The sequence below is a fragment of the Rhamphochromis longiceps genome, linkage group LG5, assembly GCF_057381845.1.
Source record: "Rhamphochromis longiceps isolate RC_006_pf linkage group LG5, R_longiceps_female_GT1.1, whole genome shotgun sequence".
NCBI classification, from domain to species: domain Eukaryota; kingdom Metazoa; phylum Chordata; class Actinopteri; order Cichliformes; family Cichlidae; genus Rhamphochromis; species Rhamphochromis longiceps.
Genome location: NC_140561.1, coordinates 10848823 through 10862767, shown reverse-complemented (window position 1 = coordinate 10862767; position 13945 = coordinate 10848823). Strand labels below are relative to the sequence as shown.

Here is a 13945-nt window from a genome sequence, read left to right as displayed (position 1 = left end):
CAAAACATGTCAAAAGACTCACTTTTATTCTCTGGCTTTTAAATCAAGATGGCTCTGTTTCTATTGTTCATTCCATGATTCAATTTTCTCTTAATCTATATTCTATTTTATTTGGTATGTCTTCTGCTTTGACTATTTTACTGTACAGTACTTTGGTCAACAACTGTTGTTTTTAAAAGTACTATATAAATAAATAAACTTGAAACTACTATCAAACTATAGCAACCCTACATGGGTCAGTTGCCACTAATCAAAAAGTGGCAGAGATCTGGAAGAGAATATGTGATCTAAAATATGACTTTTGGGCTTCAGTCTTCTCTGTTTAAACACATCACTGCGTGATCTTCATATCACAGATGTGCCCAAAGCAGCAGGATATGTTGGCATGTTAGATAATCACTCACAAAAGGGGTTATGAGTCCACAGCTGGTGCAATCTTTCTGCCAATTATTGATCCAATACCAAGTAAATGCAGGATCAATATTGCCGATAACACTATTGAAACTGGTTGGTATCAATCGATTGATCCGCCCGCCTCTAGCAGACTGTGGTAAAGCCAGACTATATTGTACAGAAATGAATGTTGTCAAACAACTTAAGGATATTATATCAAGATTATATTATTCTTATAGGTTGGGATCAACCTCAGATCAATCCGCCCACCTTTATTAACTGATTTTCATTCATGTAAAATGACTGTAGGCTTGACTGGTTTTGGACATGTTTACGCTGTTCGTGGAATTGTAACTTTTGATTTTAATGCCTGCTTAATGAGAGGAATGTGGATGCATGCAGGTCCAGGTTTTACTAGTCTACTGTTACCAGGCAAAAATTTTTTGGCCGCATGAAAAAAAAAATGCATTAGCCGCACGTCAGTATAAGTGTTCACGGTGTGGGGAAAAAAGTATCGGCTTATGACCCGAAAACTACGGTACTTTTCAAAGCACTATGAAGACATTTACTTACATTGGCAGTGAGCAATGCCAAAATAACAAACCCCTAAACATCCCTAAACTTCCCTATAAAAAAAAAACAAAACACCAACCAAAAGACTTACCTGACCTAAGTGAAAAACAGGAGAAAACCGAGTCAACAGAAATGGCTTCTCACCCCTACCAGGCTGCTGCAGTGGACAATGTACACACAGTGAAAAGGGATCGAAAATGCTAATTTACAAAAAAAAATGCTCTAACGCCAGACAAACATAGGTTTTACATACTAATACCAATTTATTACGTTTTCATACAAAGTAAGAAAGTCCAGCATCCTGTTGAAGGTGGAGTTGCTTAGTCTGAGCAGGTCCAGCTTGCCGATCAGCTGCTGGGCAATGATGGTGTTGAATGCTAAGATGAAATCAGTGAACAGCATTCTTAGGTGGGTGTTGCGTTGATCCAGTTGTGATAGGGCTATGTGGAGTGCCAATGAGATCGAATCATCCATTGTCTTAAAACTCCGAGACTCCGGTTTTAGTAAATGTTTAACTTTATTGTGATTTCTATTTTTAGAATCAATAGCACACATTTTGATTTCGTTTTGCAAGCTGCTGATTTCACACAGATCCACTGCCCAAACGTGCCTTTGAGTTTTTCATCATTTAACAAGAATAGGCTCAGGCAATCATTGTGGAATTAGGCTTTGGGAAGGTCTGGGGACAGGTATGATGGTGGTGGTTTTAAAGCACTGTGGCACAACAGCTTGACTCAGGGAGATGTTAAAGATGCCCGCTAGGACATCAGTCAGCTGGTCAGCACGGGCTCCGAGCACGCGTCCAGGTATATTGTCTGGTCCAGCAGCTTTGTGTGGGTTGACTTTAGTGAGAGTCCTTCTCACACTGGCCGTGGACAGGGACAGCACTTGGTTGTCTGGCAAGCGGGTGGCCCTCTATAGTCCGTCTTGCGTCCCATTTAAGCAAGTGCGTGTTCACACTGCCCCTGGATGTCCTGGCCTCTGAGGTTAAGGTGTACGGCTCCTGGTTGTCAACTGACCAATTTATCATGGCAAAGCCTGTGGTGGACAAAAGATAAGAGGCTGATTATAAAAATGATCCATGCACGCCTTATGACCTACAGCATGTACAGTTAACACAGCTAAATGGCTGTGAAATTGTAAAATTACTTTTGAAATAAAGCTATTCAAAGTCAATTAACTGTGACTATAATAATAGCAATGTTAGCCAGCAAACAAAACGTTAGCACTAATTAAAATAAGCTGCTAGGTGATGTTACTGTTTCAAGTTCTCTCATTGTTTGACATGTAGGGCAGATATTTTGGTGACACTGAGATCAGCCAGACACTAAACAGCAGTGTAATATCAACGCTAGATTAGATGTTTTCTAATCCGATAAAATGACATTATTCCTGTTTATAGAAGATGTTTGTCGTCTGTTTGTTTGACTGACAGGAACAGGAAATAGTGGTTGGAAATTACTGTTGGTGTTACATGAGGGTAAAGAAGGGCTTTAAGCACCTGGGTAAAAACTGGACCCATGATGAAACACTACAACAAGTACAACATATTCTTCAGTTTTAATATGTGACCATACTGTGCAGACTGCTGATGAGTTACACGGTTACATTTCATTAATCATTGTTAAACTAAAGTGGTAAGCAGTTACTTTATCCTTTCACTTAAAATTTCCAGGAAAAACACTACCTTGGCTACTTTTGTGCTTACATTTGATCTATGCTGGGTCACTACTTTTGCACTATAATGCTGCTGCTGACACCTTGGTTCACACTGACAACTAGAAAAAAGCTGATAGGAAAAGAAGGATGGAAAATGCCTGGAATTTAGTTACACTTGCAAATACTGCTGCCTCCAAACTGCAAGCATCAATAAAATGTTACAGTATTGTTTTCTATATCTGTGCATATATCCTTATTGGTAGTTTTCTCGAAATAGAAGCTCTTCATTTTAAAAAAAAAAAACCTCTGATAACATTGCTGAAGCTAGCGCCCACCCCTACTGCGCATACTGCAAATATAAAACTGATATATACTTACATCATGAAGCAGTTGATGTCTGGTTTCCGACAAATACAGTAAAGAGGTGCGTTCTCCCCCTCCATACCAGTGTTCTCAGGCACTGGTACATGGTCAGTGTCAGACACTTCACTGTCCTACAACATACCACATAGGACCACATTAGAAATGACATGTATGTAGACATGCTAATTATACCTGGCTAAATGGATGCAGTAACAAAATGTTACTAACTACTCTAGTTATTAGTTTCCAGATGTGTGCAGTTGCTCCAGTCTTACTGACAGTATACTGTTTCAAACACCAGTGCCAACATTTTATTTTTTAAATCTTAGTATGATTCTGCACCAAGACTTGTGGCCTGTTGCTCGGTAACTTATTGTCTGACTACATTAACTACAGTTCATAAACATCATTCATTTTCTCCTACTTATTTTATTCAGGTTGTATTTCAGCTGTCATAGGGCAAAAGTACACCCTGGACAGGTCGCCAGTCTGTTGGAGGGTTATTAGAGAGACTCAGACAACCACTCACACCAACAGCCAACTAACCTAACCCCGCGCATGTCTTTGGAGTTCAACACCAGTCTGGCCGAATCACAGATAAGCAGGGTGTCTGTGCTGCAGAGCACAGCTGTGTCAGAGACTCTCGACATCAATGTAGCGTTAAGGATGCGGAGCGATGGGTGCACTAACACAATGTAAATATTAAAGTTCTCGCCATTGTCAATATGCTGTTGCGCTCTTGTTCGTATTATTGCAACCATATCTCGAGTCTAGCTTACCCTAAAAGTTTGGAGAGAATTGGTCTGTTAAGAAACGCAATCGATTGTTTGGGACTGCTCTAGCCATCACGTCGCATAAACAACTCTACTTCCGGTGGGAAAACTAATTAAGGGTAAAGTCGCACTAATAACACCTACCACTCACGTTCATAAGCATACACTATGATCACTTCCACGCAGTAACGTTGTAATAAATATAATCCCCGGTAAAGTCAATTAGCGAACACTACTGGCATGTAATGCCAATGGCGACCATTTCACAAACTGTAGAAAATGCTCAAAATGTTGTCGGCACCAAAAGTGAAGGGCTGACAGTTGTGTTTATATACGAACCGTAAGCGCTAATGTTGGTTAGCATCAGCTAAAGCGAGGAAGTTTGACACTTGCAGAGGCAGTGAACGCAGAGAGAGCTTAAAAACGCATTGTGTTTTTGTTTTTGTTTTTTGCATTAAGACGTTGCACACAAAATTACAGCTATAACGGTGACTTAGCTGCTCGTTGGATAAACCCATGGACCTTAGAAAAGATCAACACTACTCGGATGTAAGCACCCGTGTATAACACAATAGGCAAAATTACGCTTGCTAACCTTTCCACATCACAGGCTTCACATTAAATAAACATTTTTTCAAATACTCACCATGATCTGAGACCGTTTAAATATTTTGTTACTCTGAAAATATGGCAGTATGAAGCTAAACCTTTAGCTTGACGGCTAAAGCAATGCTAAGATTTACACGGAAACGATCAGCGGACATCGTTAAAGTACTATTGGTCTACATTCTTCTTCTATGGTAGCAGCCTGGGCAGAGTAACAGCCAACTTTAAACTGCGCCATCTGTTGGCACCAATTACAGTAGAAAACATGATTGCGACAACACGTTTTTTGGGGAAAATAACAGAGATTGAAACTTTACTGATAATTTGTCCAAGTTGAAAAATGCCCTCCTCCAAAAATATCACGTGACAACCTCATTGCCTTACAGAATTATGACGTCACACACGTAGAATCTTACCACCATTCTTTCCTTTGATCCAAAAACCTATAAATAGGGGTGAAGAGCAACGACTTTTAGTCCGTTTCTCGCAGCCTTGATGTGTGCAGCATTGAACCGTTCGCCAGAAAAGCCTTTTGAAATATTTGGATCCTTTGCAATTGTAACTGTATCCAGACCCAACATGTCTCAAAAAAATCCAAAGGGACAAGAAGTTGACCCATACGCTCTTCCTTGGGATGAGCCACTAGACTCTTCCCTTTCCTCTCTTCCTTGGTGTGACCAAGTGGAACTAGAGGAAAAGCGTTTGGAAGAACTGGAGGATGAAGCGCTCAGAAACGCAGAGAAGATTAAGTTCTTGATGGAGGAAAATGAGCAAAAGAGCGCTCAACTAAAAAAGTTGTCATTCCAGCTTCAAGAAAAGGAAGCTATTATTGAGGGGAAACAACAGGATCTCCATGACATGGACAAAAAGAACCAGGAGCTCCAAGGAAAACTTGATGAAGCCCTGCAACAAAATAAAAAACTTGTCCAAGAGAAGAAACAAGACGGCATGAAGAAGAGAGGGCTGCACAGCAATCTCAGAGACATGGAGCTAATGTACAGTGTAGACAAAACAAGGCTTGATCGCACAGAGCAAGCAAATGAGAAGCTCCTCCAAGAGAAAAGGCAACAGGAGTTAAAAGAAAAAGAAATGCATTCCAAGCTTCAGAGCATCAAGCAACACAACGAAAGCTTGCAAGGAAAGCTTGATCAAGCTCTGCGGCAAAATAGAAAACTCCTCCAGGAGAAGATGAAAGACAGCACGAAGAAGAGAGGGCTGCACTCCAATCTCCGAGACATGGAGCTAATGTACAACGTTGACAAAAAAAGGCTTGATCGCACAGAGCAAGCAAATGAGAAGCTTCTCCAAGAGAAAAGGGAACAAGAAATCAAACAAAAAGAAATGGATTCCAATCTGCAGAGCATCAAGCAACAAAATGAAAGCTTGCAAGGAAAGCTTGATGAAGCTCTGCGACAAAATAAAGAAATCCTTCAAGAGAAAGAGCAGCTGGACAGAAAGCAGGGAGACATGGAGTGCCAACTCCAGCTCATGGAGGGAAACAACAGGATGCTGCAGGTAAAGTTCGAAGAGACACTGCACAAATATCAAGACCTGCTTCAAGAGAGAGAACAGCTGGTCAGTAAGCAGAGAGAAGAAAAACTTCTTCTCCAGGAGTTTGAGAAACAGGAGGCAACATCTAAAGTGCTGAAAGAAAGGTTGGAAGAAAAACAAGCTGAAATAGAAGAAGTGGAGAAAAAATGCAACAAGCTGCAGAAGCAAAACACCGAAACAATCGAGGAGCTGAAAATCCTCATCCTCGAGAAAAAGGTGCTCGTGGAAGAGCAGCTGAAGAAAAAGAAAAAACGCTTCTGCTTCTTCTGGAGGAGGAACACTCCTTCTTTCAGTACTGCCAATGTCACCTCTTCCTCTCCCACCTCTGTTCCAGCTTAATCCCCCCCCCCTTAACTACTAACACCTCTCCCATCTCCCTCCCGTTTTTTCACAGTCACCCCCCAACCAGTCCCGACAGTTGACTGCCCCCTCTAGAGCCTGGTTCTGTCATAGGTTTCTTCCTTTAAAGGGAGTTTTTCCTATCCACTGTCGCCTAGTGCTTGCTCAGAGGGGATTGTTGGGGTTTTCTCTCCTCTCTCCCTTTACTTTCCATCCCACCCACCCCCACCTTTTCTTTTTTCTTAATAATTGAACAATAAAAACAATTGGTCACTAATTAAATGTGTCAAATCAATGTCTTTATTCAAGAATACAAGAAATGGGTAATAGCTGCATGTGTGTTTGTGTGTGTGCATAATATGCATACTTTACGTGTTGGATCCAAATCCCACAAGGAATTAAATAAAACAAGAAGACAAACAAAAACAAATATTTCTCTCCCTTCCCAGGTCAGGAATCAGGATGAGGAAGAAATGAGGTCAGATCAGTGCAGGTTTTTGCACTACTGACATAAAGTTTCTGCTGATTAAAAAAAGTATGTCGATATTTCTGAAATACATTTGCAAACAAATAACTTTGACAACTTGTGTTTTTTCATAAAAGAAAAAAGAAAAATCAGAGAGCAGAGCTGGTAAAACAGCTTAGCTCCGCAGGTTACAGGAGATCAGATGCCAAATACTTTTCATGACAGTCTTCGTTATTGCATAAATCTCCCCTTTTATCATTGATCAGTAAATCACTGCATATACATTCATCTAACCGTTATAATTTCATGAGTAAAGACTCTCAGATGACTGAATGGCGGTTTTAGTAAATGTTGAACTTTATTGTGATTTCTATTTTTAGAATCAATTGCACACATTTTGATTTCGTTTTGCAAGCTGCTGATTTCACACAGATCCACTGCCCAAACGTGCCTTTGAGTTTTTCATCATTTAACAAGAATAGGCTCAGGCAATCATTGTGTAATTAGGCTTTGGGAAGGTCTGGGGACAGGTATGATGGTGGTGGTTTTAAAGCACTGTGGCACAACAGCTTGACTCAGGGAGATGTTAAAGATGCCCGCTAGGACATCAGTCAGCTGGTCAGCACGGGCTCCGAGCACGCGTCCAGGTATATTGTCTGGTCCAGCAGCTTTGTGTGGGTTGACTTTAGTGAGAGTCCTTCTCACACTGGCCGTGGACAGGGACAGCACTTGGTTGTCTGGCAAGCGGGTGGCCCTCTATAGTCCGTCTTGCGTCCCATTTAAGCAAGTGCGTGTTCACACTGCCCCTGGATGTCCTGGCCTCTGAGGTTAAGGTGTACGGCTCCTGGTTGTCAACTGACCAATTTATCATGGCAAAGCCTGTGGTGGACAAAAGATAAGAGGCTGATTATAAAAATGATCCATGCACGCCTTATGACCTACAGCATGTACAGTTAACACAGCTAAATGGCTGTGAAATTGTAAAATTACTTTTGAAATAAAGCTATTCAAAGTCAATTAACTGTGACTATAATAATAGCAATGTTAGCCAGCAAACAAAACGTTAGCACTAATTAAAATAAGCTGCTAGGTGATGTTACTGTTTCAAGTTCTCTCATTGTTTGACATGTAGGGCAGATATTTTGGTGACACTGAGATCAGCCAGACACTAAACAGCAGTGTAATATCAACGCTAGATTAGATGTTTTCTAATCCGATAAAATGACATTATTCCTGTTTATAGAAGATGTTTGTCGTCTGTTTGTTTGACTGACAGGAACAGGAAATAGTGGTTGGAAATTACTGTTGGTGTTACATGAGGGTAAAGAAGGGCTTTAAGCACCTGGGTAAAAACTGGACCCATGATGAAACACTACAACAAGTACAACATATTCTTCAGTTTTAATATGTGACCATACTGTGCAGACTGCTGATGAGTTACACGGTTACATTTCATTAATCATTGTTAAACTAAAGTGGTAAGCAGTTACTTTATCCTTTCACTTAAAATTTCCAGGAAAAACACTACCTTGGCTACTTTTGTGCTTACATTTGATCTATGCTGGGTCACTACTTTTGCACTATAATGCTGCTGCTGACACCTTGGTTCACACTGACAACTAGAAAAAAGCTGATAGGAAAAGAAGGATGGAAAATGCCTGGAATTTAGTTACACTTGCAAATACTGCTGCCTCCAAACTGCAAGCATCAATAAAATGTTACAGTATTGTTTTCTATATCTGTGCATATATCCTTATTGGTAGTTTTCTCGAAATAGAAGCTCTTCATTTAAAAAAAAAAAAAAACCTCTGATAACATTGCTGAAGCTAGCGCCCACCCCTACTGCGCATACTGCAAATATAAAACTGATATATACTTACATCATGGAGCAGTTGATATCTGGTTTCCGACAAATACAGTAAAGAGGTGCGTTCTCCCCCTCCATACCAGTGTTCTCAGGCACTGGTACATGGTCAGTGTCAGACACTTCACTGTCCTACAACATACCACATAGGACCACATTAGAAATGACATGTATGTAGACATGCTAATTATACCTGGCTAAATGGATGCAGTAACAAAATGTTACTAACTACTCTAGTTATTAGTTTCCAGATGTGTGCAGTTGCTCCAGTCTTACTGACAGTATACTGTTTCAAACACCAGTGCCAACATTTTATTTTTTAAATCTTAGTATGATTCTGCACCAAGACTTGTGGCCTGTTGCTCGGTAACTTATTGTCTGACTACATTAACTACAGTTCATAAACATCATTCATTTTCTCCTACTTATTTTATTCAGGTTGTATTTCAGCTGTCATAGGGCAAAAGTACACCCTGGACAGGTCGCCAGTCTGTTGGAGGGTTATTAGAGAGACTCAGACAACCACTCACACCAACAGCCAACTAACCTAACCCCGCGCATGTCTTTGGAGTTCAACACCAGTCTGGCCGAATCACAGATAAGCAGGGTGTCTGTGCTGCAGAGCACAGCTGTGTCAGAGACTCTCGACATCAATGTAGCGTTAAGGATGCGGAGCGATGGGTGCACTAACACAATGTAAATATTAAAGTTCTCGCCATTGTCAATATGCTGTTGCGCTCTTGTTCGTATTATTGCAACCATATCTCGAGTCTAGCTTACCCTAAAAGTTTGGAGAGAATTGGTCTGTTAAGAAACGCAATCGATTGTTTGGGACTGCTCTAGCCATCACGTCGCATAAACAACTCTACTTCCGGTGGGAAAACTAATTAAGGGTAAAGTCGCACTAATAACACCTACCACTCACGTTCATAAGCATACACTATGATCACTTCCACGCAGTAACGTTGTAATAAATATAATCCCCGGTAAAGTCAATTAGCGAACACTACTGGCATGTAATGCCAATGGCGACCATTTCACAAACTGTAGAAAATGCTCAAAATGTTGTCGGCACCAAAAGTGAAGGGCTGACAGTTGTGTTTATATACGAACCGTAAGCGCTAATGTTGGTTAGCATCAGCTAAAGCGAGGAAGTTTGACACTTGCAGAGGCAGTGAACGCAGAGAGAGCTTAAAAACGCATTGTGTTTTTGTTTGTTTTTTTGCATTAAGACGTTGCACACAAAATTACAGCTATAACGGTGACTTAGCTGCTCGTTGGATAAACCCATGGACCTTAGAAAAGATCAACACTACTCGGATGTAAGCACCCGTGTATAACACAATAGGCAAAATTACGCTTGCTAACCTTTCCACATCACAGGCTTCACATTAAATAAACATTTTTTCAAATACTCACCATGATCTGAGACCGTTTAAATATTTTGTTACTCTGAAAATATGGCAGTATGAAGCTAAACCTTTAGCTTGACGGCTAAAGCAATGCTAAGATTTACACGGAAACGATCAGCGGACATCGTTAAAGTACTATTGGTCTACATTCTTCTTCTATGGTAGCAGCCTGGGCAGAGTAACAGCCAACTTTAAACTGCGCCATCTGTTGGCACCAATTACAGTAGAAAACATGATTGCGACAACACGTTTTTTGGGGAAAATAACAGAGATTGAAACTTTACTGATAATTTGTCCAAGTTGAAAAATGCCCTCCTCCAAAAATATCACGTGACAACCTCATTGCCTTACAGAATTATGACGTCACACACGTAGAATCTTACCACCATTCTTTCCTTTGATCCAAAAACCTATAAATAGGGGTGAAGAGCAACGACTTTTAGTCCGTTTCTCGCAGCCTTGATGTGTGCAGCATTGAACCGTTCGCCAGAAAAGCCTTTTGAAATATTTGGATCCTTTGCAATTGTAACTGTATCCAGACCCAACATGTCTCAAAAAAATCCAAAGGGACAAGAAGTTGACCCATACGCTCTTCCTTGGGATGAGCCACTAGACTCTTCCCTTTCCTCTCTTCCTTGGTGTGACCAAGTGGAACTAGAGGAAAAGCGTTTGGAAGAACTGGAGGATGAAGCGCTCAGAAACGCAGAGAAGATTAAGTTCTTGATGGAGGAAAATGAGCAAAAGAGCGCTCAACTAAAAAAGTTGTCATTCCAGCTTCAAGAAAAGGAAGCTATTATTGAGGGGAAACAACAGGATCTCCATGACATGGACAAAAAGAACCAGGAGCTCCAAGGAAAACTTGATGAAGCCCTGCAACAAAATAAAAAACTTGTCCAAGAGAAGAAACAAGACGGCATGAAGAAGAGAGGGCTGCACAGCAATCTCCAAGAAATGGAGCTAATGTACAGTGTAGACAAAAAAAGGCTTGATCGCACAGAGCAAGCAAATGAGAAGCTCCTCCAAGAGAAAAGGCAACAGGAGTTAAAAGAAAAAGAAATGCATTCCAAGCTTCAGAGCATCAAGCAACACAACGAAAGCTTGCAAGGAAAGCTTGATCAAGCTCTGCGGCAAAATAGAAAACTCCTCCAGGAGAAGATGAAAGACAGCACGAAGAAGAGAGGGCTGCACTCCAATCTCCGAGACATGGAGCTAATGTACAATGTTGACAAAAAAAGGCTTGATCGCACAGAGCAAGCAAATGAGAAGCTTCTCCAAGAGAAAAGGGAACAAGAAATCAAACAAAAAGAAATGGATTCCAATCTGCAGAGCATCAAGCAACAAAATGAAAGCTTGCAAGGAAAGCTTGATGAAGCTCTGCGACAAAATAAAGAAATCCTTCAAGAGAAAGAGCAGCTGGACAGAAAGCAGGGAGACATGGAGTGCCAACTCCAGCTCATGGAGGGAAACAACAGGATGCTGCAGGTAAAGTTCGAAGAGACACTGCACAAATATCAAGACCTGCTTCAAGAGAGAGAACAGCTGGTCAATAAGCAGAGAAAAGAAAAACTTCTTCTCCAGGAGTTTGAGAAACAGGAGGCAACATCTAAAGTGCTGAAAGAAAGGTTGGAAGAAAAACAAGCTGAAATAGAAGAAGTGGAGAAAAAATGCAACAAGCTGCAGAAGCAAAACACCGAAACAATCGAGGAGCTGAAAATCCTCATCCTCGAGAAAAAGGTGCTCGTGGAAGAGCAGCTGAAGAAAAAGAAAAAACGCTTCTGCTTCTTCTGGAGGAGGAACACTCCTTCTTTCAGTACTGCCAATGTCACCTCTTCCTCTCCCACCTCTGTTCCAGCTTAATCCCCCCCCCTTAACTACTAACACCTCTCCCATCTCCCTCCCGTTTTTTCACAGTCACCCCCCAACCAGTCCCGACAGTTGACTGCCCCCTCTAGAGCCTGGTTCTGTCATAGGTTTCTTCCTTTAAAGGGAGTTTTTCCTATCCACTGTCGCCTAGTGCTTGCTCAGAGGGGATTGTTGGGGTTTTCTCTCCTCTCTCCCTTTACTTTCCATCCCACCCACCCCCACCTTTTCTTTTTTCTTAATAATTGAACAATAAAAACAATTGGTCACTAATTAAATGTGTCAAATCAATGTCTTTATTCAAGAATACAAGAAATGGGTAATAGCTGCATGTGTGTTTGTGTGTGTGCATAATATGCATACTTTACGTGTTGGATCCAAATCCCACAAGGAATTAAATAAAACAAGAAGACAAACAAAAACAAATATTTCTCTCCCTTCCCAGGTCAGGAATCAGGATGAGGAAGAAATGAGGTCAGATCAGTGCAGGTTTTTGCACTACTGACATAAAGTTTCTGCTGATTAAAAAAAGTATGTCGATATTTCTGAAATACATTTGCAAACAAATAACTTTGACAACTTGTGTTTTTTCATAAAAGAAAAAAGAAAAATCAGAGAGCAGAGCTGGTAAAACAGCTTAGCTCCGCAGGTTACAGGAGATCAGATGCCAAATACTTTTCATGACAGTCTTCGTTATTGCATAAATCTCCCCTTTTATCATTGATCAGTAAATCACTGCATATACATTCATCTAACCGTTATAATTTCATGAGTAAAGACTCTCAGATGACTGAATGGCGGTTTTAGTAAATGTTGAACTTTATTGTGATTTCTATTTTTAGAATCAATTGCACACATTTTGATTTCGTTTTGCAAGCTGCTGATTTCACACAGATCCACTGCCCAAACGTGCCTTTGAGTTTTTCATCATTTAACAAGAATAGGCTCAGGCAATCATTGTGTAATTAGGCTTTGGGAAGGTCTGGGGACAGGTATGATGGTGGTGGTTTTAAAGCACTGTGGCACAACAGCTTGACTCAGGGAGATGTTAAAGATGCCCGCTAGGACATCAGTCAGCTGGTCAGCACGGGCTCCGAGCACGCGTCCAGGTATATTGTCTGGTCCAGCAGCTTTGTGTGGGTTGACTTTAGTGAGAGTCCTTCTCACACTGGCCGTGGACAGGGACAGCACTTGGTTGTCTGGCAAGCGGGTGGCCCTCTATAGTCCGTCTTGCGTCCCATTTAAGCAAGTGCGTGTTCACACTGCCCCTGGATGTCCTGGCCTCTGAGGTTAAGGTGTACGGCTCCTGGTTGTCAACTGACCAATTTATCATGGCAAAGCCTGTGGTGGACAAAAGATAAGAGGCTGATTATAAAAATGATCCATGCACGCCTTATGACCTACAGCATGTACAGTTAACACAGCTAAATGGCTGTGAAATTGTAAAATTACTTTTGAAATAAAGCTATTCAAAGTCAATTAACTGTGACTATAATAATAGCAATGTTAGCCAGCAAACAAAACGTTAGCACTAATTAAAATAAGCTGCTAGGTGATGTTACTGTTTCAAGTTCTCTCATTGTTTGACACGTAGGGCAGATATTTTGGTGACACTGAGATCAGCCAGACACTAAACAGCAGTGTAATATCAACGCTAGATTAGATGTTTTCTAATCCGATAAAATGACATTATTCCTGTTTATAGAAGATGTTTGTCGTCTGTTTGTTTGACTGACAGGAACAGGAAATAGTGGTTGGAAATTACTGTTGGTGTTACATGAGGGTAAAGAAGGGCTTTAAGCACCTGGGTAAAAACTGGACCCATGATGAAACACTACAACAAGTACAACATATTCTTCAGTTTTAATATGTGACCATACTGTGCAGACTGCTGATGAGTTACACGGTTACATTTCATTAATCATTGTTAAACTAAAGTGGTAAGCAGTTACTTTATCCTTTCACTTAAAATTTCCAGGAAAAACACTACCTTGGCTACTTTTGTGCTTACATTTGATCTATGCTGGGTCACTACTTTTGCACTATAATGCTGCTGCTGACACCTTGGTTCACACTGACAACTAGA

At 40.9% G+C, this 13945-nt stretch overlaps 2 protein-coding genes across 2 annotated transcripts; both read left to right on the top strand.

Moving 5' to 3' along the window:
- The first annotated feature begins 4407 nt into the window (after positions 1 to 4407).
- Positions 4408 to 6259, top strand: LOC146669243 (uncharacterized). The gene has a single exon (XM_085405741.1). The coding sequence runs from the start codon at positions 4863 to 4865 to the stop codon at positions 6255 to 6257; it is 1395 nt and encodes a 464-aa protein (XP_085261867.1). The 5' UTR covers positions 4408 to 4862; the 3' UTR covers positions 6258 to 6259.
- Positions 6260 to 10006: 3747 nt separating this feature from the next.
- LOC146669242 (uncharacterized) lies at positions 10007 to 12100 on the top strand. The gene has a single exon (XM_085405740.1). It carries the CDS (start codon positions 10462 to 10464, stop codon positions 11854 to 11856), a length of 1395 nt encoding a protein of 464 aa, XP_085261866.1. The 5' UTR covers positions 10007 to 10461; the 3' UTR covers positions 11857 to 12100.
- Positions 12101 to 13945: the final 1845 nt, after the last annotated feature.

Bases quoted from the DNA above. Each gene is read 5' to 3' on its own strand.
- LOC146669242 (XM_085405740.1), top strand. From the start codon at position 10,462: ATGTGTGCAGCATTGAACCGTTCGCCAGAAAAGCCTTTTGAAATATTT.
- LOC146669243 (XM_085405741.1), top strand. From the start codon at position 4,863: ATGTGTGCAGCATTGAACCGTTCGCCAGAAAAGCCTTTTGAAATATTT.